Source organism: Fusarium oxysporum, chromosome 15, assembly GCF_000149955.1.
Source record: "Fusarium oxysporum f. sp. lycopersici 4287 chromosome 15, whole genome shotgun sequence".
NCBI classification, from domain to species: domain Eukaryota; kingdom Fungi; phylum Ascomycota; class Sordariomycetes; order Hypocreales; family Nectriaceae; genus Fusarium; species Fusarium oxysporum.
Genome location: NC_031000.1, coordinates 1,958,985 through 1,985,135, shown reverse-complemented (window position 1 = coordinate 1,985,135; position 26,151 = coordinate 1,958,985). Strand labels below are relative to the sequence as shown.

The following is a 26,151-nucleotide window of genomic DNA, read 5'->3' as shown; positions in this document are numbered from 1 at the left end:
TACTGCCGCATACAGAACTGATCCTACCTTTTCTTGCATCTCTGTTATCTGTCGAATAGTGGCCTGTCCTTCGAAAGGTTGGGGACGGTACGACGGAATGAGAGGAGTTGTCGTTCTCATTGATTTGTCGATCCCGAACTTGTTACAAAGTTTGTCGATATATCCATCCTGGCAGATCCAGAGCTTCTTGGCCTTGGTATCTCGAAGGATCCTGATGTTGAGGAAGGTGATTGCTTCTCCCAAATCCTTAATCCCGTATTTGCCGTTTACTGCTGCTTTGAATTCGTTGACTTGTTGGAGGTAGTCAGATTGTGCGATGATGAGAAGATCATCGACGTAAAGAAACAAGACAAGATGAGTCTCGTTGTTAATGAGAATGCATGGTTCATCTGGGCATTGTTCAAATCCCAGGTCTTTGAGGAACCGTACAAGTTCATGGTACCACAGTTTTGGTGACTTGCGCAGACCATAGAGCGCTTTGAGCAGTCTCCAGACCTTTCCTGATTGACCATATCCCGGTGGGCATGTGGTGTAGACCTCCTCGTCCATTTCAGCGTTGACGAAGGCGTTCTTGAAGTCAACTTGGTGACATATCAGCCCAAACGCACAGACGAGAGCCATCAGAATCCGGAAGCTTCGATAAGCACCGGTTGCTGCGTAGATGTCTTCACCAGAGTGGTGTTGGAGATCACCTCTGACACAGATGCGGGCTTTATGACGAATGAGATGTCCTGTATCATCCAGTTTGTAGGTAAAGACCCATTTGAGCGGCAGTATCTGTTTGCCTTCTGGACAATCAACTAGTTGGAAGGATTTCTTCTCCTTGAGTGAGTTGATCTCGGCGCCTGCAGCTCGTTTGAAGCCTTCTCTCTCAGGGTGCCGTTTTAGTTGATGCCAGAATTCAGGTGGTGGTAGCAGGTCCCTCCGATGGATTCGGATTGACCGTGCAGCTGCGAAGGCGTGGGCGATCTGATGTCCCAGCTTCGCGCGTTCCAGTCGTAGGGTGTATGCCTGTCTTCGTGCTCGCTTCTGAACTCGATGTAGGGTGGAGCGCGGTTTGAATGTTTCGATTGCATCCTGACCTCTCAGAGACAGTTTGATGTTTCTCCCAGAAGTTGTCCGAAGGTTCTGGAGCACCTCGGCGTCCGTTGTTCCTTCCTTTCTGGGTGCCTCTTCTCCTGACATATTTGTCCGAGGATGCGATGATGCTTGATGGAGAGCTGCTTGATTCGGGGGCCGCAACACGTCTGGCTGTTCAACCTGTATTTCCCCTGCTGTTGCTCGTTCAGGTGAGCTTTGTGGTGTGAGAAGCAACCCTAGTGGAGGTGGCTCTACTTCTGTTTGGATCGAAACAGGAACTGATGTTGCTATATCCTCCGTGATAGGCAATGGCTCAACATCTTCTTCGTCCAGATCAACTTCGTTGACCGTAATGGCGAGAGCCTGTCCTGATTCAGGACGAGTTGTGGCAAGCTGTGGATCGTACATGACTTTCTCGTCAATTTGAACATCACGAGATACAATAACACGATCGAGGTGTGGAATCCAAACTTTGTGGATATTAGTTGCGTCGAATCCGACAAGCCATCCCGTGAGCGCGTTTTCTTGTAGTTTCGCTCTGGCCGGACGAGCTTTCTTGTTCTTGATCAATACATAGGCGAGAGAGCCAATGATTTTGAGATGAGAGAGGTTCGGCTTTCTGCCATGAACCATCTCAAACGGAGTTCGCCATTGTTTTCGTTGAACCGGGATGCGATTGAGGAGGCGGGTAGCATGAGCAACGATGTAGGGCCAGAGTTTCTGAGGTAGATTTCCCTGTATTCGAAGCTTGCGAGCGATAGTCATGATCACCCCCCCAGAACGTTCGGCAGGACCGTTCTGATCTGGCGTATCTGGTGGAGATGGATTGAAGATGATTCCTTTCATTGTAATGAAATGCTTCCATTTCTTGCCCAGACCTTTCTCGCCATCTGATCGGATGTACCGCGTAGTGAAACCCCAGTTGTCGTTTGTAATGGCGAGAAACTCTTGCGTAGCCGACAGGAGTTCCTCTTGAGCCTTGTTCGGGAGATTGAAGGACACGTGGTAAGCCGAGTGGTCGCAATAAAAGTGAGCGACCCAGGAGTCGGCGTTGAAGGCTTCCTCCATATCGACAAGGTCGAGATGTATCCTTTCGAAAGGGTAGGTTCCCCTCCAGGTTGGTACACGTGAGATTTGCTGGTGCGCCTGTCCGAGTTGGCATTCGGGACAAAGCTCAGATTTTCGTTCAAAGTCGTGAGTGCCAAGTGCGACTCCTTCGACTACTTGAGGCACGTGTTCGAGAGCTTCCTTACGGATATGGCCAAGCCTTGCGTGCCAGATATCCATAGATGCTATTGCCACTTGAGGTGTTCTCGACTTGGTCGCCATTGCAAATGACTTCACAGCCTCTTGGTGCGACTTTGCCTTGAAGACAGCGTCCTTCATGCAAGGTTCGACCACTCGGAAAGCACCATACTTTGTTGCCTTGAAGGCATTTGATCCATCCGAATACTCCATCCAACAGGTCCTAGTATTAAAATAGAGGCCTTGTTGTTCGAGAGAGTGCGTGTTGATGAGGTTCCAGTGGAATCCGGGAACATGGGCAACATTCTCGATCTGGATTAAGCCTGGACCCGATGGGGTATCAACATGGACTGTGACATTGCCGACACCCGTGATGTATGTGCCTGAGTCGCCAAACTCGATGACTTCATTGTCCAGAGGCTTGTATTTAGTGAAGCGAGATAGGTCATTGCAGACATGCGTATCCGCGCAGTTGTCGAGTCGAAAGCAGTCGCCGTACTCGTCTTTTGCGGTTGTGCTGAGTGCGAACTTTGACGTGACAAATGCAGCTCTTGATTTGCGTGGTAACGCGGCAGCAGTGTTTGAAGTCTCGTCTTCTGTCGGAGTCTTGTGTTGATTCTCCGTACTGTCAGACTGCCAGAACTTAGGTAGGTTGATCTTGTTTCTCCTGAAGTTCTTTTCGATGTTTGTCCGAAGCCTCCTGCTCCCTTTGACTGCAGTGATGACTTTCGATTGGACTTGGATGGCTGGTGTCCATCCTTCTGGTGCCTTCGAAGGATTTAGGTAGTAGCAGTCAGCATACTTGTGAGACATGCCACATACGCACTGTTGAGGGTTTGTGCTCGAAGATGAAGGTTGTGTTCGCTGTCTTTTCTGCTGGGGCTGGCTCTCCTCGTTTTGCGAGTCCCAGCCATTGCCATGCTTCCTATCTTGGAATGTGGCATGGGCTGCTCGTCCCCTAGTAGCGTTCTCCTTCGGTGGTGCCATTGTTCTGAATTGCCTAATACAGAATCCGATCGTGATCTTCTTCTCGGAGAGGGTTGGGTTGAGCTTGCGGAAGGCCCTGAGAGCTCTGTTCGTTGTATTCTGAGCTTTCTGAACAATAGTGGCATCATCATTTTGATCATTTTCGTCCTCTTCAGAATCAGCCGAGCTTGCAACGGTGATAGAGCCGTTACTGGCATGGTCAGGATTAATCTCGTTAAGCGCGGTGAGAAACGCGTTTGAGATCTTCTCCATGGCTTTTGCAGCCTCCTTGATGAGGTTCTTCTCGTTCTCAACCTGAGCTTCTTTGGACTTCATGTAGTTGTAGAACGGTGGGTTGACTTCACGAGATGCTTCAATGAACGCATCACAAATCTGTGACTCGCTGAGATTCTCGATCTTGTAACGCTTGGCGTTGCTGACGAGAGCAGGCCAGCGGCTAAGCCATTTGTCAAGACTAGTGTTGCCAGGGCCTTTCTTAAGCGATTCGAACTCGGTCCTGACATTCTGCTTCTGATCTTTCGCGGTGGGTTGGATGCTATCAGCCAGCGCGATGAGTTTGCCGCGGACGTCATGGATTCCGAGGTAGTGTTGCTTGAACTCCTGACACACCGTGAGGTCGATGCGATCAGAGACCTTGTCATATTTCTTCTTCTCGCTCTCGTAGATAGCCTGGAGGCTGTGGTATTTCTGGATCGTATCCTTGCTCGCTGAGTCTGATGGTTTGGTCGCAGTAAAGACCAGATTTTCGATCCCTTCTGGATCACAATAGTTCCAGACATCATTACGCACAGCAAGGTCCTCGATAGAATTAATCCAGTTCGTCCAGTCTTCACGGGCGTTGAGCATAGCGAGGTTATGGTCTTTGATCGACATCTTGTGTTTGATGATTTTTGGTAAAGGCAATGTTAACTTCACTTTTTAGTTGACTTCTATTTAATGCGTTAGCTTCCTTTTTAATTGAAATCATTATGAAAATATCAGTTTTTCTGAGTCTTCTCTGTAGTTGCTGCTTTCGCGGCTGGTGATGAACCCCGCAGTAAGCATAATGCAACCGGTCCAACTTCGTTCCGGTTTCTCTGAAGAGAATTTCCTGTCGGAAGAAAGATTTCATTGCGTCCAGGTTGACAGGAAAGCTGGTAATGGTGATAAATATCGCGTGCGACGTAGCGGAAGAGTCTCCGGGCTCATAACTGTCGCACTGAGCGTGCTTAAAGTGGATTGAAGGTCGGGTCATTCATAATGAGCAGCAGTAGTGAGTTGATTGATTGTCTTCTGTGTGGGGTATTCCAACCCACAGGTTTTACTTTAAATCACCCAGCTTGATTACTAAGGGCTGTTGTTCCTGAGGATCATTGAGACCATGCCCGGCCTGCGACAATTAATATGAGAAAAAGAAGGAAAAGCCAAAAAAATAAGGAGGGTAGATGACCGCCTTCCCGAAGCTCTATGCCTCCCGGCCTGTTTCACACTTGACCTTATGTCCTCATACCCCACCACTCCTCTAAACTTGAGCGACCCAGAGCGTAAATGAGAGTATGCATACCAGCCAGTCCAATAGTCAATGGCTAGGAGGTTTTGGCCGGCGGAGTTTTTGCCACCGTCCCACTTGACCCTTGCATGATGGGAGTTTAGCTTTGTGTTCTCGTCTATGGTATGAAAGTAGTTTTTTATTCACCACTGCAGTTACCGGGCGGCCATCTTCTCCGACTCTCTGGTTAGAGTTGTGATGTTTCCAACTATCACTTCAGTCGGCATAGCCTTTGGGAAAATCACTCACCCCACTTGCCTTATGCAATCATTCTCAGTGCGAGAGGTGCAAGTCCCGGATTGAAGATTTTATGAAGCATTTTCAACAAAATCCCCATACAAATTCTGTTCAATTTGATCAATGACATGGAATCAATCCTTCAAGGAACGCAGTCACCTAGTGCCTACAGTGGCGAGAGCTTTGAGACCCCAAATCGAGCTGCCCGCCAGATCTTCCGGCGGATGAGAGCTGCGGGCACGAGTTGGTGCCTTTGAACGTAGAAAAACGCAATTTTCACATCAACATATTGTCCCTAACACCACTCGAGCTATTCCGCCTTTTTGTGTCTATTTGTCTTATTCAAAAATGAGTTGTTTATAGTGAAAGATGGGTTGCATATCTCCTCAAAAATGGCGCAGCTCATAGCTGGAATACCCCCGTTACGAGCAACTCAAGGACCCTAACCTGGGAGAGGCTCTCACCTTCAAAAGTGTGTATGGCTCGGGTTCCTAATTTGCCTAGGAATTCAAAGGGAAAAATCGAGCAGAAACTGTTGGAATGTCATTAGGCAAGGGAGTTCACAGCCGCCTGCACGAAATGATCAAATTCATGACCCTCGATTTCCCCGACAGCTAGCACCATGGGCCTTAGCCCAATTGGGAATGCATAATGCATGTAAGTCTTACGACCGTGCTAGCGCGTGACAACTAGCTTCGGGGACACGGGGCTGGAACTAGATGCGCATTGACCTCCCCCCTCCGCCACAACAACAATAATTACTCAATCTCGAGCTTGATCTCATCCAGGGAAGACGATCAGGGTAAGCGAGAGAATTGTACGGATACTCTGTAGCATAGTCAACAAGCGGGGGACACTGATGCTGTGGACATCTGATTCATGAAATAATCTAGGTGAAAGCCTCATGCTTATTGCAGCACAATCCATTGTAGACTGGGCTCTGGGAGGCTGCTTATCCCTTTAGGCGGCACAAACCTCCAAGAGGTCACATTACCAACTTGACCCCACGTACATAAGAGTTACAAGATTTGATAGTCACAATAGAATCAAATTCGGAGTCACTCTTCTGTAACGGCATGACTCCTACTCTGATTGATCCCATACCCCTGTCGTGACCGCCTTGGAGGCTTGTGCCGCCTTAAGTATGTGTTTATTTGCTTCCTCGCCTATTGATATTTCCGCGGACCCCACCTTCGCCTTGCATGGGACCCCATCCAGGGTCTAACTAGGCCAGATCGGTAGTTGACGGACCCGCTATGAAAGCGACTGTCTCTGCCAGGCAGTGAAATCCATCTGAATCCCAGTATAAGAGCTGCTATAGCATCCTCTCTTGATTTTGTCTGTCCTGCCCCATGGTAACAATCAGTTCGCTCAGAGAGCGGCCATTTTGCTACTATCTCTGAGCAATCCGTCTTTCCCAACCATACCGTTCTCAGCATCATCGATACCACTCGTCCATCTCAAGGGGTCCTCTCAAGAGACCGTATCGGGCAACCTCCCACCACGGCCACGGCAACTCTCACTACATCGGCCACTCACTATCAAACTCAACCGTTTTCTTCTCGGGCTATCCTCATCCCTCGTGCGGTGCTAGCATCTCCAGCATGGTATTTTCTATTGAACCCCGAAAGCAGGACGACTGCCATGAGTCTCCGAACCGTCAATCGCTGCCCTCCATCTCAGAGGTAATTCAAGGCACCGAGCCAGGCCCTTATACTTTTAGACCTCCTTCGAGCATCCAGACTGGTTTCTGCCTTTCCCCTCCTTTCGCACTTGTTCGTCAACCATTACACAAGACCGAGAAGCAACCATTTTTGCAGCAGCTACTCCCGGCTTCATCCTTCCCTCTCCGACAGCATGCTCTTCCTGTCTTCTCGGATCCTCCTAGGCCACCTTTCACCAGCCTGTCGTCACTTTTTCCTGCCTCTGACAGCAGCCAGAGCCTCTCAGCCAAGGCGGAGATTCCTTTCCAGCATCACCACCCCGAGCGGCAGAAGACACCGGAGCCTCATCCTCCTCTCAGCGGAATGTATGCGCACCCACCTCCGCCACCCCCCCCTCCAGCTCCGGTTACCTATCAGCCCCGACAACTACGTCTTGGCCGCCAAATGCCTCTACCCGCGTATCCGACCCCTCCCAGGCACGATTATGCTCCTCCAGCCATATATGACGCTCCAGTTAATGGGCAAGTTGGGAGCTGGAGCTACCAAGATTCTTTGAGTCTAGTGAATTGAAATAAGCTGAGATGCGAGATCGGTAACACTAACTACCGCTAGATTAGTTCCTCATCCCGCACCATTCTTCACTGTGCCGAAGCGTGCAATCGAATTGCTCGTGAGCAGCACGGGACTCACCTTATCCCGGAAAGATTGCCGACAGAATCGGAACTCAGCGATATGCTCAGTAACATGGAGCTCATCAAGCGTTCTCTGGAACATGTGAAGGACTTGGTGCAAATATCGATACAGAACGAGCGAACTCATAAAGGAGTGAAGATGAAGTGTCTTTACAAGGAGGAGAACCATGCGCCCATTTCTGCCAATGCTATGCAACCTTCATTTGGCATGACGGAAATCAAGAAGCAACGAGCCGTAAGTTTGGTTATAAAAGGGGAAAGCGCAAAACTGACATGTTGGTAGCGTACGGCCCGCCCTGGCAGATGCCATAAATGCAGCCGAATTGACACGCCTGAATGGCGCCGCGGACCTGATGGGGCGAGGACACTATGCAATGCATGTGGCCTGCACTATACCAAACTGAAAAGGAAGCGTCAACTCAAAGCAAGTTCGATCGGCCCGAAACCTGGAGAAGCACATCGGCCATAAGGCTCGCACTCGGTGCAGCAAAGCCTGAGCCCATGAGCGGCCATGCTGCATCATTTGTCAACTACGGTGCAGAAAGTCTCAAAATCCTCTGCCATAAATAAACCATCCTAGGCCACTTTCCGGTGCATATTTGCTAGGTACTCGAGGTACACCTTGCTAATACCGCAATCCTCTCAGCACACAACCTCGACGTTTACTAATGCCTGATTTTTCGTACCATCGACGTAGGTCGTTCTCTGTACAAAGGCTTTACTACATACACCATGTATACTTAGGATTTAGTTGGTAGATCCGCAGCATTTTTATCATTAATTGACTTGTTCCTAACTATGCATCATTGGGTCTGATTTATTTACCGTTTTGACCGGGGAGAAGGACGGTTTCGGCTCAGACGAAAGATCATCCTGAGCCTCACATCAGTGAAGCGATGCCAGGAACCATGCCTGTTGATAACTACTGGTGGGCCTATTCCTTTTTGTTAGTGCCTTTAGATTCTGCCAACAGCTCCCTCTGCACCTCGAGCTTAGCTACCAGCAATCACAACGATCGATACGACGCAGGGAAGCTCTTCACCAGTTAGTTACTATGCCAATTACCTCTTTGCCACATATCAAGCCTAAATAGATTGACTGTTCGCGACAGATACGATATTTGTGAAGGCCCCAACGCTGTACACGAGGTATTTTGGACCACCTGCTGAGACCAACATACAAACACAGGCGTGAGTGCCCCACGAACTTCACAATACGACGATTCTGAGATTGCACTTATATCCACTCTACCGCTGGTGCACGACGCCGTTTCCGTCGTCTTCGATGGGTTCTGGAGCCACTTAGCGAAGACCACAAAATTGGGAGGAGAGGACAAAGCAAGTTGACAGTGGCCGTGTGGGTAAACAAAACGTTGTGCTGGCCCTACTGCCGAAATTGAGCGCCGCCAATCCTGCTGGTGTAGCCGCAAAGACGCGCATTATCTACAAGAGATCGCGACTGGCCCTTCTTATCGGGGTTTTTGGTGCTGTTGTTTACATTGCGCAGGAGTGCTGGGTGAAAAGATATTTTGAAGGTGCAAACAACACACCAAGAAGAAGTCGTACACAGGTAGGTAAAATGCCTAGCCTTCCAACTGAAACCTGATTTCCACGGGAAGTTCAAGTCCAATTAAGATGGGGTTTTCTTCATGAAACAGGTAACCAAATGATCAAATGATAATATTAGGAATGATAGAGATAAGTCCTCAAATTTATTGTCAAAACTGTAAAATGTGCAGAAATTGCATTCTGACGGGAATCTTAATTTCGTGTCGCGAAGCACTGGTCCTCCCACAGCCAATAGCATTTCGTAGTAGATAGACCTCCTTAGCTCAGCACATCCTGTGCCCCAATAGGGGACATTTCGGGGCCGAAGGCCCCCCGGACGCAAAATATACATACGTACATACGTACATACATACATACCTACATTTATACAAGTTTGCGATGGCGACGGGAAGACTAAGCTGAGAAGGGAAGATAGAACATATCAAACATAAACACCAAATGACTTACCGGATTGGGCTAGCCGGCCACTATGGGAATCCACAGGGCGCGCCGAATTTCTAAGGAGGCTAACCCATTCCTCCTTGTCTTTCCCTCGAGCCAACTCATGATCGTCTCCCAAACAACGCCCACCAATCATATAACAATCCGAACAAATGTCAAAATCCCCACCGTAGCAAACTCTGCATTTGTATATAACCTCGTTTTCCGGAATGGTCAAAGTGCAAACAACGCACCGGCTGGATGTCTCGTCATGAGATATCAGACTCATGGCAGTAGATTCGTCGTTTTGACAAACTGCTATGCTTCTCTTCTCTGCGTAGCCATATAGTGCTTGTTTAATGTTGGTATTTCCATATCTTCTAGCCCTCTACCATAAAGTCCCTCCGAAACAATCCTGAGTGTCAAAGTTCACTTGTCCAGTAGCCAGCAGCACTTTGACTATCTGTGTGAGACAATTTCGTACAGCTATTGATAACAGTGTTGAACCATAATGACCTTTTTGGTCGACATCAATGGCTTTATGGCTAAGTATTGCCATTGCGACGGTATCATATCCGTTCATGGCAGCGAATGAGAATGGTGTCGACCAATAGTATCTTCCGTATTCGCACTTGCCCTTGCAAGCAGCAGCTTGACGATGTCCTTGTGGTCGTTTTCGGAGACCCATAGTAGCGGCGTCCTTCTATCCTCATCCTTCGAGTTCACATCGATGCCTTCGGTGGGAACTAGCAACGTGACGATGGCCTCTTGCTCGTCACCTTTTTTAGCCGTCCGTAGTAACCAAGCGTCGCGTAATGTTGGAATTCTGACGGTATCGATTTGTAAGACCTTTAATATAGCTGGATAACTTGCTATTGCGTGTCCGCTCACTCGCTGGATGCATATTCCAAGAATGAATACCGGTACAAGTGGGTTTGCAGATCCTCCGTCGGTGTTTTGAGCAGCATGTTATTCCGGCGACTGATGACTAGTCTGCCGTGAAAGAACATATCATTGCTCAAGTAACGCCAGCACATCTGGAACATGTGAAGGTTCGCGCCATCCGAGGACGTTTGGTACCACGGTCCACTTAAGCCACTGTGGTTTTTCAGTAGAAAATCTTTGACAGATTGGTGGCAGAAGTTGGCTGTAGTCTCGTCGTTATTACTAGCAACGTCAAGATAGATGATAGAGCTGCACGACACACATATGTCCATGTAATCATGAAGATCATGATCACCCACTACTGATCCAGTCTTCCAAAACGCGAATGAGGCCGCTAGCTCCTTTTTGGTCAGGGGTCGCCACGCAGCGACAATGCTGGGTAAGAGAAATCGAGCGTCCTCCCGCCTCTTCTTCGGAATGCTGTCGTCCAAAATCCTGGTGTAAGTTTCGTCAAGCCCCTCGGGAAGATCCTTGAGTTTATCTGCAACCTCATAATTCGGTGTGCTCTCAAGCTCATTGACCATCAAAGACAACCAGAGGAAGGTGCCTCTGGCTCGACTCTTTAGAGCCTTTTTGACATCTTCTTTCAGACTTTGGCTATACTATTTCCTCTGCGCTAGATCCTCACCCTTGAGGTTTATGTAATCGGAAGACCGGCATTAACTTCGCTCGAGTCCATCCTCAAAAATACGCCAATTCCGGCTAGCTCATATTCAATGTCTCTTATCTCAAGCCGGCAGGTTAGCAGAAACTTGAAGTGTTCTGTTGGTTTTGAGGATGCTTGAAACAGTTTTCTCATATAACGGAGCAGAGCCTTGCGCATGGATCTTTCGCACTCGTCCAGGGCATCAATAAGGATAAATACTTCACCAGCATGCTCATCTTGGAGCATGTCTTGAAACAATCTCCAGAGAGCGGAGAAGTTCTCGAACAGGCTGTCAAAGAGTAGTACTTCAGAGTTGATGTAGCTGGATCCCTGTGTCGTTGAATCCCGCAGGAGCTTGTTCATTCGTCCGACATTCTGTCATATTGAGGTACGACGGTCGGGGTAAACCGTTCCCAGGTTCATCTACAACCTGCATACAGTTGCATTCCCGATGCCGCACAAGAAGCAACAGCTTATTCAGAACGACGAATTCCATCTTTAGCTTGATGCTGTAAACCACAGGCTTGTATGTGGTCGCAATCTGAAATTGATCCAGGTACTGAGTGATAATGAGGCTGACGTCAAGGAGCACGACCAGAATATTGACAATGATAAGGTGTCGAATGACTTTGCGCTCCGTCGTCCTTCTGATGGCGAAGATGGGTTTGAGACCGCGAGATGCTTCCCAGATATAAAGGCCGGAGATGATGGTCTCTTGGATGGAGAAGCATGCGAGCTGAATGCGCTCTTAAAGGTTGAATGCTGGCAGAAACCGACTCGACTGCCGCGTGTTGCTACCAAGAAACAGGACCGTAACCGGAACGTGCAGGATGAAGAAATCCGTGATGATCATAACCAGCACCCACCGCATCTTTGCCCTATCCGAGACAATGAGATGCAGCCTCGAATAAAGAACAACAGATTGTCCAGTGACCATGCCATACCATCCGACGCACGTTAAAGCCGCGAGTAGAAAATTCGGTCCAAGGCTGTAGTAACGCAGCAGAACGACTATCGAGTGCAGCACAATTCCTAGCGTCGCGACAACGATGCTCCAGAAGTACAAGCCGTCGTGGCGCCTGAAGCGGTTGAGCAGCGAGATGAGGATCTCGACACAGTTGTAGCACGCGATCGCGAAGAAGCCGGCGATGGTCATGTCGACCGGTAGTGATGCCGTGATGGGGCCCGTTTCCCCAGCCATGTTGGCTGCTGAGCTGGAACGACCGGGCTGACCATGGCGCGTCGTGCAAAGAAAGGGATTAAGGGCTTGGTTTGGTTGGAAGAAATGCAGCTCGGATGCGCAGCCCTAGCGATGGGTATTAAAACGAATTACTGATCAGGAGCTTGCCTTGTGGCACCCTCCATTAGCACCGACCGGCGGCGGCACATTGGGGAACCCTGGCTGGCCTCCAAGTTCTCAACCAGCAACTTCGTCATTCAAGCCCAACGACATTGGCTGCCAGGTGAGCCTCGCATGGGCTAACTTTGCAAAAGGGGGGCCGGGGGCTGGTAATGCCGAATTCGACATGATTTATGTCCGCATGTCTCGAGGTCGGTGCAGCCTCTAGCTCAAGCCACTTCAGTAAAAACACATCATGCGATGCGAACGGGAGTAAGCTTTGGCTTTGGCAATGGCGTTTCGCTGAGATGAAACTCGGCTTGCCTCGCCAAGAACAGCGCTGCCCACAGATCAAATGCAATCAAACAAACTGCCAAACAAATCAATCAAATATGCCAAAATCTTATTTCAAATCAAACAAATCCAAACCTCTGGATTTGAAATGCCATTTGATATATTTGATACATGATATATGATGAAAGCTCGAATCTGCCACGCTGTCGGGCGTCCTTGCAGCTTACCCGGAACCTGCTAGGCGTCAGGGCCTGGTGAGCGAATCTGGCCAATCAGAGTTACTACTCAGGTCTTTCATTAGTGTGCTACCCCGAGCAGTGCCTTCAAATTGGTTAAAGAGAAGGTAGCTTCTTAACTTTCACGTCTCTCGCCCCCCCATAACATCAAACCGCATCGGTGCCAGTCTATTTACCTCTCCTCGACGCGTGCCGTTCCTTACTGATCGACGCCTAACCCGATGAAATCCAACGACATTATGCTTCCTTCACCCTCCGCCTTTGCTCTTCTCCGCCAACCGAGAAATCTGGCAAGTCAATTCGAGCTGACGACGCGGGTGGCTTCACCAGACCACCCTACCGTTGCAGACCTTCCGCAAGCAGTATAGAGGAACAAACAATGTCTAAGCTAAAGCTAATCTCCCTGACTGCCTCCTGTAACTGACTCGATATTGCTCCCATCATCCTCTCGAAGAGTTACCACATAGAATTATGCACTGACTGCAGACTACACGGCATTTCCTTTGGCAATGACGCACCTTAGATGCGTAGAGAAGGCGAAACAATGCAGCATTCCACTCTTCTTTGCTATCCTCTAGTTGAACCAGCGTAAACAGATGTGAGGACCAATGATCCACATGCAGCAGTAGGCGTCGCTGAACCAATCCGTAATTTGCATGGTCCTTATTAGATACTTGCGATATAACACATCTCACAGCCAGTCAAGCCATATTCGTGTCTAGTTACTTAGCCAATATTTACTAGGCTTTAACACAGTTCCCCAACCCCACCTCTAAGCTCTTTTACCTAACACACTCTAGCCTTAAATCATCTTGCCTGTTCAAAATAAAAACCGACTTGCATAACGGGCAGTCAACGTGGCGGTTCTGAAACCAAGAGTCGATGCAACTCGAATGGAACACATGTTGACATTGCAACCGTCGGACATCGTCCCGATCCACGAGCACTTCGAGGCAGATTGCACTAACACTGATATCAACATGGGTAGAGAAAATTATCACTTTAACTTGAAACTGCTCACCAGACTTCAGCTGAGCTGGCATACGTTGAAGCCCCGGTTGCCTGCCTCCCTAAGTCTCTTACCTCGTACTTCTGGGATGGACTTGCATCGTTCAGCGCCTGCAGGGATATCATATCCTTCGATTTCGGTTTTGCAGCCATGACATTCCTCTGAGCTTGGCGATGACGTCTTCTCACTTTCACGAGACACTTTTGTTCCTTAGCACAGACGTGAAAAGCAAAGAATTAGGTAGGAATCGCCTACATCATGAAGGATAAAACAATGGCGCCGCTAAATGCCACAAAGAACGGTACAGGCGACCTTTGAGTCCAGACATTGTCATCGCCCTGCATTGTCGAGTTGATTGAAGAATGTAGTTTGTGCGCCATTTCGTTACTCTTTATGTTGTCCTTATTGTCAATTCTTCACCCTATTCAGTGGATATGATGAGGCATTGGAGGGTCCGCGGTGACTCGTTATTTTTATAAGAAGGACCCCTGGCGGTCTTCGTCGATGTTCAGTGCAAGGATGCTGAGGCGAAACTATTTCCGGTAGCCCTCACCTTGTGGCGAGTGGCGTAGCTTCAACGTCACGCATGTGAACAACTGAATCGACCATCTCCACGGCGGTGTTCTCCAGACAGGCCTTCTCTCGCTGGTCTGATGTAGGTCATGGCCTGCTCCCGATGTAACCATGGCGCAACAACCCTGGAGAAGTTAGCCCGCTTTGCATGAAATGATGACGACTTCCGCAAGATTCATAATGACATTTGGTGCAACGAGGAATAATTACGCGTCATTTTTGTGCACGTCTCCGGTCCGAGATAATTCTAATTGGTAAAGGGTCAAAGGATGACAACTTGGGACTCTTCGCCGAGTTCGAAGATCGAGGCATCAAGCTAGTGAATGGCTGTCCTTCTCGCCGGATTTGAACCCTATTGCGATCGTGTGGAACGAGATGACGGATAATATTGAGAAACACTTCCCGGATGATCAATCTTATGACCGGTTGCGAACTGCAGTCAAGGAAGCTTGGCATCCTCTTGATGATGCATTCTTTTTTAAACTATTAGAATCAATGTATGAGCGTTGCCAGGCTGTTGTAGATGTTATAAAAATGCATAACCAAAGCTGCTAGAAGCAACATCACTGCGCGGGAAAGCGACTCCTCCATCCCTACTGCGCCTTGTGCAACCAATGTAATCCGGAGACCGATGAACCAGTCCATGCTACCGTGGCAATGTCAAAGCCGGCATCAGCGAGAACTCTTATCCCTTTGAGTGCCACAGCCCTTCAGAGGGGTCACGACAGGGGCATAGGACCAATTAAAATAAAAAAAACTAACGGTACTTCTCCCTACATACTAATTTGTATGATGGTAAAAGTCCCAGCAGTTTTGATTGTTACAAAGAGCTACCTTACAGACTTGGCAAATATCTTACGAACTTCCGGTGCCCCGCACGTACTAACCTTATGATTAAGCAAAGTGGGGCGAGTGGCCTTCCTGAAGGGCTGTGGCACTCAAAGGGATATCGAAAATGAATTCCTATTCAGTGAGACCTCCATGTCCTCGCCGGGCTTCCGGCCACGGTTGGTCAGACAGATGTCCAAGTAGACGCCGCTCAGCCTCCTATTTGTTCGGTGAGGTGTGCAACATGGGGTTGGGGCAGAAGAGATGATTAATTTGAACTGCTTCCTACTTTCTAAGCGGCCGATGAAGCTCGGCCTCTTATGCCTATGTTCAATCTGCCGATATCATGCACAGCAATCTGCTCCCTGGCGCTAGTTGAGGCGTGTAATTAAAATTGAATAAATAAAAAATAAAATAAAAATGCCATAGTCGTACCGAGTCGTGTCCATCGTCACAGAATCAATTGCCACTTTCAGCAATATACAGACAGTTTAGTACCTCGCTCTAGTAGCAGGCGGGCTCATAGCGCTTTTCTTCTACTTATTTATCTATTAACGTGTTTGATAAGCAGAACTTATCGTGGGGTCGTTTTGCGGAGTAATTTCGGGAAATCGTATGTGATTACACAACTACCATCTGATAAGTGCCCGGCGCCGCGCACGCGAATATCTCGACGGTTAGGAGCCAAATCGATGCAATTCCAGGGCTGGAGGACTGCTACGCTCTGGCGGTCCGTTTGGTTCAAGAGCGACGCTGTATAGACGAGCGGGCGCTGAGATATTTGCGTGTGCAGCGGCTGGGGGGCCAGGCTTCGCTGCAAGGACTACGACATAGCAATGCGCTGATCCTGCTGCTCCTTAATATTCAAAAAAAAAAAAAAAAAAAAAAAAAAAAAGAATTAATAAAAAAACACACCTTCTAGATAGATAGATAGATACGGACTAGTTACTGCTATAAATATATAAAGATCCTACCTGACGGCCAGCTTACCGTCGACGAGGGGCGGTCCGCCTCCTCCCTAGCCGAGCCCAGCGCCCCCGATGGCCCTGGCCCCGAGTCGGCCTTGGTCCCGGGCCTGGGTCATCGGGCACGGGGGTCCCTACCTGTACCCGTATCCGGCCCTGGCCCCGGCCCCGCCGGCGGCGCTGTTTGAGCTCGTCGACGAGCCGGTTCAAGCTCCGGCCAGCGCGTAAGAGCTCTAGCTCTGCAACTGCCTCCTCCTCGCTCTTGCCGGACGCCGTGCGGGCCAAGAGCTCGTCCCAGATCACCTTCCGGCGACAGAACTGCACCCTGATCCCGTTCCCCGGGCGCCAGCGGCTTCCCCACGTCTCTTCTAGCACCCGTATGGCCGGCTGACCTGCAATCCCTTCCTCCCATTCCTTCCAGACATCCCGCACTGTAAAGACCTTGGCCAAGGCTGCAACGACGGGCATACCTGGTACTGGAGGCTCTGGAGCCGGAGCCGGAGCCGGAGCCGTATTGAAGTTCAAGTTAGGGGCTGTCGACGGCGCCGGCGCCGGCGCCAGTGACACTGCTGGCCCGGCTCCAAAGTGGCCGGTAAAGGTGACAGGGACCTTGCCTTGGAGGAGGGCATCGAGGCCGCCCTGAATTCCTTCTAGCCGAGCCTCTAGCCGGATGGCCAGCCGCTGGCTATTCTGTAAGACGGCCTCGCGTGTGCTCTCTAACACACCGCTAAGCTCTGGCAGCGCGCGTTGTACGAGCAGGCTTAACGGCTCCGTAGCCCCTACCGCGTCAGAGCGAACGGCGACGGCGAACTCATCCCATTCGGGCCCGTTAAAAGGGGCGTAGGCGAAGAAGGGTAGCGACGGATAGCGAGGCTGCAATACAGCCAGGTCCTGTAACAGTACTATGCGCAGGCGCCGCATAAGCTTAAGGAAGCCGTCGGCGGCTAGGTCGTCGTCGTCGAGGCCACCTTCTGCCCAGCATTGCCGGCGCGCGCGAGCCTCAAAGCGAGGCTCCCACTCCTCGATCCACGGCCAGAGCTGCTTTTGTAAGACATACGGAGGCTCGTGGGCCGCACGCGCGAGGAAGTAGTCCCCGGGTGATGCCGAGAAGCCGGCGACAATACGCATGAACTGGCGCGGTAGATGCGTAAGATAGGCCTGGCAGAGCACGCTCTGGTTCCAGCGGCCGGCCTGCGAGATCTGGGCGAGCGACGTGCCGTGGGTCTCCGCGTCCTGGGCGCCTACCCTGCGCGGGAGGTGCGTCTTCTTTGACGCCATAAGGCCAGCAGCACCGAAGATACGCCAGGTCTCTTGTAGCTGCGTCGGGTACGAGAGCTCCTGCTCGCGGTCCCGTCCGACAAGAACCTTGATCCGATACCAGTCCTGGCGGCGCCGGAAGGACGGGGACGGCTCGCCGGCGACGTGCCAGCGCCAGAAGAAGAGCTGTGCTAAGGCCCCTTGCGTACAGAACAAGGGGTCCTTGTGCCGGAGGGCACCCATGAACTCTTTCTTTGCCGTCTTGTTTAGCTTACCGTCTCGCAAAAGGGTAACGAGGCAGCCACAGGGGGTCGGGCCTTCTGAAGACGGATAGTCGAGTAGAGACAGGTCTGCAAGCTCCATCTTACGGCGGTTTTCCCCCCGTAAGAGGTAGTAGTGGCCGAACAGGAGGTCAACTCGCGTACGGAGGTTTTGCGGCATGTATGCGGCCCCGCTGAGAAGGAGATCCTGGACCCGGAGCCATTCGTCGGGTGAATAGCTGGCCTGGATCCCGTCAGTCCCGCGGTCTTTAAAGGAGGCGCGGTCGTGCTTCCCCCGCTGCCAGCCGCGTTGCTCAAGGAAGCCTCGTACGGCGGCGCCCCTGGGGTTTTCCGTGTTTGCGTTGCCGTGGGCTACCTGGAGCCGCCAGAGCTCGATAACGGCCGCGATATAGGCGTCGATAGTGCCCCTCGTAAGCAAAGATCCTTCGGCAAGGTCTGCTGCAGCCGGCGCAAGGGCCGTGGGTGGCACGTAGCCCTCGCGGTCGTCCGCAAGCAGCTCGGCGGCCTCGGCCAGGGGGACCTCTAGGGCTTCGGCTAGGCTTTCGGCCTCTGCCAGGGCCGCGGCCTCGAGCTGCTCCTGTTCGAGCTGCCGCCGTAACTTTACAGCCTTTCCTTTGCCCTTGCCCTTACCCCGTGCCCGTGGTTTCTTTTGCGGCGGGGCAACGCGTCGTAAGAGGATATCCTCTTTGAGCCAGGCTGCTAGCTTGTCTGGGGTTACGAGCTCGCCGTCGGGCCAGCTATAAAGTGAGCCGTCTGCCGCAGCCCGAGGCGTACGGCACCAGGCCTATAAGTCCTCGTCTGTTAGCCGCCCATGGGACTCTACGTAAAAAAAAGAGACAAGGGCAAAGGGGAAAAGAGAGGGCGGCGGCCGGGGGAACGCGCCTTCCACTCCCGCTGCTTCGCAGCATAACTCCGTGCCGTGTTCGCCGGCTGTTCGTCCTTCTTCGCCTGAAGGCCCGCCCTCCGGGCGGCACGGGCACGCTCGTCTGCGGCCGTGTACGAGTCGTCTGCGGCCATCTCGGTCGATCAAGGCCTTTCTACGTGGTGTTTGTTTCCTGTCTGGGGCCTGATAAGTTGCGGGGAACTTATCAAATGCACTTATCAGGCGCCGCGCACACGATTTCACGGGCCGCTTTTTGCGGGGGATAAGTCGTCACGTGGTCTGAGCGAATTACGACGTAATTGCGGGCACCATCGATAAGCATGCCGATCAAAAATCTTAACCTCCAAGGTTACAAGCGCAATAAAAACACAACAAATCATCTAATCAATTGAAACTAATTACTATACTCCCCTCCAGATACATCAGCCACTATTTCACAAGTTCTGGCGTTATGTCCAGTCTTGCCGCATATTCCATAGTGCCCTTTCTCTCGATTGCGCTGGACCTCCTTGACCCCCACTTAAGTTTGAAGCCCAGCGCTTGCCAACTAGTAACGCGTCGCGATCTGCCGCGAATGGCGATTGATCTCTTTTCAATTCCGGCTATGCCATCCGAGCTAGAGCGGATATTCAGCCTCGCTGGGCAGATGGTCACGGCTCAGAAGGCGTCTCAAAGCGGGTCTCATAGGAGCCGCTCAATGCATATCGTCTTGAGAGAAAAGTGGGGTTATCCAGATATCCGAATTGATCCAAATCGAATCAAATCGCCAATTTTAGTATCCAAATCAAATCAAATTGGGCCGCCAATCTAATTTGATTTATTTGTTTGCAAGCCTGATCGCTGATGCCTGGATCCGTGGGCATTGCGAATACCCGTTGAAGATCTATGGTTTGTCAAGCAGAGCCCAGATAAGGTAACATCCGAGCGTCCCTATGAAACGGATCTCTACGCGAGTAATACAGAGTGCCGACTTGGAGGTAAGCAGGGTCTGTCCTTCCACCGAGTCGCCTGGCGGAGAGGCCCGGATTCCGTCCGACGTACACGTGACACAGTGCAATGCAAAAGAAGACTGCTAACGCAGCAGACTTTGCGGTGTATTTGTAAGACGCTGTGATAATGCCTCTCTATCTATACAGCTCCTCAAACCCGTGGAACAAATTCCTCCCGAATAGTGATGAAATGAAGTAGAGAAGGGGAAAAGTGGGATTAAAGTCAACGTGATTAGATGGTGACAAGGGGTATTGAAACGGTGATGCGCTTGTGATGGAAGGTGCACGCAAAGAAGTGAAGTTGAAAAAGTCCGGTCGGTACAACCAAAAAGGACGAAAGAAGTGTGTGGCTATAAGAGGTCGGTCATGTGGCCGGGTCGTGAGCGCCTGGGTTGGCTGAGCGGCCCAGAACGGTTTTGTGAAGATCCGGTAGAGGCAGGTAGATTGATTCGACGGCCGAATAGATGAGATGAGGGGGCGATTCTATTAGCAGATGACTGACCGAGTCAAGGTCAGCTCACAAGAACCCAATATGGTTGTGATTAATGAGGTGCATGCGGAAACGAGTTCGGGTTGTGTTGGAGTTGCGGGACTCGCATGTGCATATGCGCACGCGCGCCATCGCGAAGGCCTGGCTAGACCAGAGCGAACCTTGTCCATTGCCTGTGCAACCAAGGACGAGAGGTTGCTGCACCTACTGGAACTGGTCAAAGCCAAGAGTCATGTTGTTGTAAGAGGCGGAGACTAAAGCCGATGATTTCCAGAGGTCGAGCCGACGAAAGAAGTCTGTCATTCGACCGCCGCTGGGGTTGTCCATCTGCTTAGCCTTGCTTGGGCAGTGGAGGCAGAGGGCGGCTAGGAGGCGGGCCGGGGCAAGGAGGGAGTTGCGAAGGTCGCTGAGCAGGCATGTTGATTGTGGTGTGGTGTAGCTTGAGTAGCTTCAAATAGTTGTGAAGAGATCCGAGTAGGATTGGCACAGCTCGTGGGGTTTGGTAGTGTTGAGTAAGATCGAGCAGTAGTGATAGTAGTTGTATGAGAGTTGATTGGCGCGAGACGTACTGCAAGGAAGCACAAGCTGGAAAGTGGAGATGGCGAGTGCCTAAACAGGTTCTTGATGAGTCGATGGTGAGAATGATCAATGACTTCTTCATGGGGAAGAAGGAGGTCGCTGTGCCTCTTGTATTCCTGGCCGGTCTGATATTTGTGCTGCCGAGTGTAAGGTAATCTGAGTGAAGCAGCCCAGGACGCAAGATACAGGGCACCATCAGGACTGGGAGAAGGGGAGTGTGGGAGTTCCTCTACCCACAGGACATGGTGAGCGCCTCACCAGACCCCAGTGGGGATGATTGGCAAGACACACGCCCCCGTTTTCGTGTGGCGGTGCAAGACAACGGCGGTATTTTGGCCTCATACCTCCGGCGCACCGTTCCAGCCCAGCCTGATGAGTTGACTTTTACTCTGACCTGGAAGTGACAGTGATGCAGTGGGCCACGACCGCATCAAAAAAGGAAATTGAAACAAGCGTCAACAAGCATGGGGTTCCCCTGGAAAAAGAATTCCCTTTCATATCAGTTACCCTTGTCGCACACCTCGTCATAGTCCTAGCGACAAGGCTGGTCCTGGCTGTGCAGCAACCTCTGCAATCGCTCTATCGGTACGCTGCATTGCAACAACCTAGCAAGAAGCCCCTCCCGGGACACAGAGGACACCAGGATGAATTGGCATCAAGTCGATACAGGAAGCTCCAGGTAAACACCGTGGTATTCACACGACGAGTCACCTGAGAGGTTAATATCACCGGTTAGACTGAGAACATGACCTAACAATAACTACGGATGGTCATGTTCAATGCACGGCCTTGGGAGCACGTTGTTTCACATGAATCGATGCCAGGCTTAGAGGTGTCAAACGCTCATTCGCATCGTCGCGCTTAGATCGCAACCGGACACAGCTAGGCACTATGTAATATGGGCTAATCTCAATGTCAGCCCGAGATTTAATAGTCACTATTTCTTATCAAGTTCTCTGTCCTGACCGTCATTTGACAAGGCTTCGAACCTGGGGGCCCGAAAAGCTATCGGCATTGGTAGAACGGTGCTAATTGACTGATGATTTCATGCTCTCGTTGCTTTGGTGACTCCCAGTGAGCTACCAGCTCTCTGAAACATAGCGTAAACTTTCGTTTTCTCGCGCTTTGGCCTCCACCTGCTCCCTCTAAAAAGTCAAAGCGGTCCAGCCTCTGTGGCGCTATGAGTCCCCTCGTCAACTTCTGTGCAATATTTAACGTAACGCTGCTGGCAGGGGTTTAGAAAGAGATCCCACAATTTCAATTGCAACCTTTCGACCGTTACTTGGGTTGCCTAGCTGATTTGTCTTCCATCTGCGTCCAGAAGAGGAAGGCTGTAGCTCGTGCCTATAATAGCCGCCCTCCGTATGAGACTGCAATGGCCGAAATTGTTGAGTTAAATACAAGCTACGGGGGTACCAGAAGGCATTTAGCATTCATTTAAGAGCTTTGGTGTTAGTGTTATCGACTCTGTTCATCGAGGACGCGATGCTTTCACTCGAACTGGCACGGGTCGTCCCCACTGGATCACCTCTGGGGTAGCCGTACGAGGGTCGCCCTAGAGGTGGCTAGAATATATATTTCGACAGTAGTGCTAGACAGCAGCCAACGATGGGAAGGTAGTTAGTCAAGGTATGTTGATACGGACGGCAAAGCCCGCCTTTTACTCATTCCAGCGAAAGTGTCGTCGCGCCGGAAATTCTCTGCGACTCCACTACAATCGACGAGTTCATCAGTCTTTCCAATGCCCCGGACAAACGTATTCCGAACAGTTGGCCCTGGCCATATTATTGGCCAGCAGCCGCGTTCAAGTATCCATTTCTCGCCATAATGTGCTCCTATCCTTGGACAGTACTAAGGCTTATGGGCGTACCTTGGCCAATAATAAGCCAATGACAAAAAGAGACTTAATAAGATACCTAGTCAAGAGCACAATTTGCGAGATTGAAGTACTGTTTAGCTATTATGGGGATAGGTACGCCTTAACGCTGCCCAAGGGAATCTAAAGAGAGTTAGGCGTCTGAAGTGGAGAGGTTTAACTTTAACGGCCGACGGGCTTCCCGGTCCGGGGGAAAGGTCCGGCGGGGAAGAGGCAAGAAAGAAATAGGTTCGCAAGATAGAGCGTGCACATAACATGTGATATTGGGGTTTCGCGCATGTGATCGGTTCATCTTCATTGTGGTACGGACGCATGTTCGAAAGGCCGGGTTGACTTGGCGATAGTTGAGGTATAAAGAGCATATCAAAGAAGAAATACGCAACCTCCTGAACGGTAATGAAGCTAGCGTAATCGAGGAGTGACGATGATCATATAAACGGTAATAAGGCGGGGCATCAAGAGAGAAGTTATGTCTTTGAGCGGCACAAGGCTGCTACAGGTCACTCGCCCCACTTGACCCCACGTACAAGAAGGCTACAAAGAATCTGCCAGGGGCAGCTCTGAAAAGGCTGTTATTCCTCTGTAACTGGTCTATCTCTATTGCGGTATAGCTATCTAATCCAGCTAGTCTAATTGGCTATTAACCTTCCATAGCAATGAGAGTACAAGCTGGCCTATATCAGCTAATTAGCTCATTTTGATTGGTCTGGTCCCCCTGTTGTGACGGCATTGCAGTCTTGTGCCGCTTAAAGAGATACGGTGCTATGATGAATTCTTTCAACTCTACAAAGCGCAAATTCCCTTGAAAGTTAGATAGATAACCATGATACACGTCATGCGCGCGTCGACGCGTTCAGATCCCTCAAATAAGGTTGAACTCGAAACTCATGAAGAAAAGAAGGTAAAGATATCAACCAATCAAAGGGCTAGATCACCGCTTTGACTTGAAATTTGCTTGGAGGTTCTGTATTGAGAAGCCTCTTTCAAGTGAAAGTGGAATGCGGGGGGTTGCGGGGTAAATACAGGAGTTAGCGGGTGAAGCGTGGATTGCGATAGATACACCATGGAGATGGAGTACATGTGAGAGCAGAACCACTTAGGGGTTGAGTAACACTGGCAATGGAACGAGATAGAATACTGGGCACAATACACTCTTTTGCACTTTGACAACGAATCGCCAAAACTCGACAAGCCTAAAAGTAGCTGAGCTGTCTATAAAGCAAGGCATGTATGTACCACGGCCGATACTGTTTCTTCGTGTCTGATGTAATTAATTACTATTATACCAATCTACATATGTATACCATATATCATTCAATTTCAGTGGATTTTGCAATAGTGTGATCGTACAGTTCATCAGTGCTTTGATCATCCCTTGGAAAGGTGGATAAACTCTCGACATCAACCCTGGTTACGACACGAATCTCGTCACTCGCAGCATCGTCTGGCACCGTGTTCGAAGCTACGATCACTTTGTTTGTTTCAGTGTCTTTACGACGCACTGGATATGTCTTGTTGCATGAGTCCTTATTGTCATCCTTTCGGACAGCAGAAAGTTCTACAAAAGCACTAGTATTTCGATAATCCCGGTTCGAACCTGACTGGGTTCCGCCGCGATGGCAGATGAAGTCGATGAGCTCACCAAGGACGGCAAACTCCAGCTTGAGCTTGATCGAGCATGTTACTACCTTGATGCCCTGCTCCCAAACGTAGAAGTTCTCGTATTCGATGATGAGAAGAGTGAAGTCCATGATGACTATGATCAAGTTGATGGCGAACAACTGCCATAGGATACGTCGCGTATTGCCGAGTGCTGTCTTGAGAATGTTAATCGTCTTCCAGATATATATACCGGAAATGATAAGTTCCTGCATGCAGAAACACGTCATCTGGACTTTCTCCAGAACATTAAAGACAGCGTTGAATCCGCGTCGGCTCTCGTGTGGGCTATAGGGCGATCCGAATAGGACGACTGTTATACTTATATGCTTGAGGTTTAGTTAGTAGCTGTAAAGAAGAACTACTCAAGGTCCAGATCTTACCCATACGACGCCATTGACGATAATCATGATGAGTACCGCCCGCAGTACCTTGGCATCGGTAACGACCAGATGGAGCCGCGAATACAGGACCACGGATTAACCAGAGACTAGTAGGACCCAGCCGATGCTATCGATGATCATACCCACATAGTCGTGGGTAATATCGAAGTAGACAATCAACCAGCCCGCGCAGTAAGGAAGGACGCCAAACGACGCCAGAAGAATGCTCCAGAAATAGAGACCTGCGCATCGCTTGAAGGTCATAAAGATAAGCGTCAGAAGTTCGACGGCATTGCACAGCGCCAGGGTAGCACAGACCTAGATGGTATCGTTAGCATCAGCACATCAATCTATTCACCGATTGAAGCTTTGGAGATAGAGGCATACAATTACCAGCATGGACTCAGCGCTGTACTTGGGTCCCGCCTCATCGCGTTTGGCACTCTCGATGTCACGAGACTGCGACAACATGGTGCTGCTGGCTGATGTAAATCACTGAAGATCACACCACAGAGTGAGAAAATAGTGAAGAGCGGCATGGGAGGGATGACATCGCTAGGGAAGGTTACATTTCCAGGACGCGGACATCTAGCGACATAAGTGGGCTCCTGATCTGCGCGTCTAGCTTGTGTCGTCCCCCTTCTCTAGCGGGACACGGCACGTATGGATCCCGGATGCACAGCTAAGGAACGCGGGGAATTTGGGAACTGACTCGATCCATGGGTGCTATTGGTGAGGGCATCGTCTGTTGCGCCACGGCTGTGCTCGGGCCTCTGCGAGCGGGATTAGTATTGGGATTGATCGAGTCAAGATCCATGTTGAGGCGCAACTGCCACAAACGTCTTTTCGAATGTTCCAATAAAGCAAGTGTAGTGATAGCGGGGGATACGGGATGTTCCAGTAGTTTGTGTTGAGACCGTGTGACTAAGGTGGTCCGATCTGCTGGTGGCTGGGATGTGGATACTATGTAAGGAGCTGTGCTCCTCTCGGATACATGTAATTTAGAACTAACAACAACAACACAATCAACCCTTTTTACTTAACAGTTTGGTCGAGTTGAGGGTAGCGCTTCAACATGCCTGCATTAGCTCGGTTATTAAAATGACAGGCCAAAAGTCTGGAATCGTCCCACCCACCACTTACATGCCTCATTTCCACCCTGCAACTTTACACTTAATTTGAAGAAGAAAGAGCAGTACCTTCCGTCAATGCCTTCCTATCTCTTTGAGCAGCACAAGACTGCAGCGGGGTACCGACAGGGATGTAGATCCAATCAAAATGAACGAAACAAAAGGTACTTCTGCACACACCTAAATTTGCGTGTAGTAGAAGTACTGGCAGATCTCATTGTTACAAATTGCCACTTTGCATACTTTACAGTCGTATCGGGTTCGCGTAATTGATGCATTTCCTGATATCGGCTGTAAATAGCTTCCTTTTGCCTTCCTTTTTTAAAGGGTCGAGGCTGCCCCTGCCTGAAGCCCTTGCAAGCTAGGCA

General features: G+C 50.2%; 6 protein-coding genes across 6 annotated transcripts; 1 reads left to right on the top strand and 5 right to left on the bottom strand.

Annotated features, from left to right (window-relative positions):
* Nucleotides 1–6,681: 6,681 nt before the first annotated feature.
* Nucleotides 6,682–7,902, top strand: FOXG_15540 (uncharacterized protein; the record flags this gene model as incomplete). The annotated part of the gene is made up of 3 exons (XM_018395639.1): nucleotides 6,682–7,302; nucleotides 7,354–7,668; nucleotides 7,717–7,902. 3 exons carry the CDS (start codon nucleotides 6,682–6,684, stop codon nucleotides 7,900–7,902), a joined length of 1,122 nt encoding a protein of 373 aa, XP_018255838.1.
* A 2,098-nt stretch (nucleotides 7,903–10,000) lies between these two features.
* FOXG_15539 (uncharacterized protein) lies at nucleotides 10,001–12,213 on the bottom strand (the record flags this gene model as incomplete). Its single annotated transcript, XM_018395638.1, has 5 exons — nucleotides 10,001–10,247; nucleotides 10,313–10,968; nucleotides 11,031–11,387; nucleotides 11,440–11,759; nucleotides 11,790–12,213. The coding sequence occupies 5 exons, from the start codon at nucleotides 12,211–12,213 to the stop codon at nucleotides 10,001–10,003; spliced, it is 2,004 nt and encodes a 667-aa protein (XP_018255837.1).
* A 1,685-nt stretch (nucleotides 12,214–13,898) lies between these two features.
* FOXG_22050 (uncharacterized protein) lies at nucleotides 13,899–14,015 on the bottom strand (the record flags this gene model as incomplete). Its single annotated transcript, XM_018402432.1, has 1 exon — nucleotides 13,899–14,015. One exon carries the CDS (start codon nucleotides 14,013–14,015, stop codon nucleotides 13,899–13,901), a length of 117 nt encoding a protein of 38 aa, XP_018255836.1.
* A 2,169-nt stretch (nucleotides 14,016–16,184) lies between these two features.
* FOXG_15538 (uncharacterized protein) lies at nucleotides 16,185–18,879 on the bottom strand. The gene is made up of 2 exons (XM_018395637.1): nucleotides 18,677–18,879; nucleotides 16,185–18,578 (listed from the first exon to the last, which is right to left on the bottom strand). The coding sequence occupies exons 1-2, from the start codon at nucleotides 18,809–18,811 to the stop codon at nucleotides 16,278–16,280; spliced, it is 2,436 nt and encodes an 811-aa protein (XP_018255835.1). The 5' UTR covers nucleotides 18,812–18,879; the 3' UTR covers nucleotides 16,185–16,277.
* Nucleotides 18,880–20,360: 1,481 nt separating this feature from the next.
* Nucleotides 20,361–20,817, bottom strand: FOXG_15537 (uncharacterized protein; the record flags this gene model as incomplete). Its single annotated transcript, XM_018395636.1, has 2 exons — nucleotides 20,361–20,604; nucleotides 20,726–20,817. 2 exons carry the CDS (start codon nucleotides 20,815–20,817, stop codon nucleotides 20,361–20,363), a joined length of 336 nt encoding a protein of 111 aa, XP_018255834.1.
* Nucleotides 20,818–23,891: 3,074 nt separating this feature from the next.
* On the bottom strand, nucleotides 23,892–25,124 carry FOXG_15536 (uncharacterized protein; the record flags this gene model as incomplete). Its single annotated transcript, XM_018395635.1, has 5 exons — nucleotides 23,892–23,901; nucleotides 23,962–24,073; nucleotides 24,209–24,479; nucleotides 24,801–24,971; nucleotides 25,041–25,124. 5 exons carry the CDS (start codon nucleotides 25,122–25,124, stop codon nucleotides 23,892–23,894), a joined length of 648 nt encoding a protein of 215 aa, XP_018255833.1.
* Between the last annotated feature and the right edge of the window lie 1,027 nt (nucleotides 25,125–26,151).

Excerpts from the sequence above, each read along its gene's own strand:
- FOXG_15538 (XM_018395637.1), bottom strand. The coding sequence starts at position 18,811 with ATGGCCGCAGACGACTCGTACACGGCCGCAGACGAGCGTGCCCGTGCC. Across the intron at positions 18,579-18,676 it reads CGAAGCAGCGGGAGTGGAAG|GCCTGGTGCCGTACGCCTCG; the intron begins GCGCGTTCCCCC and ends GAGGACTTATAG.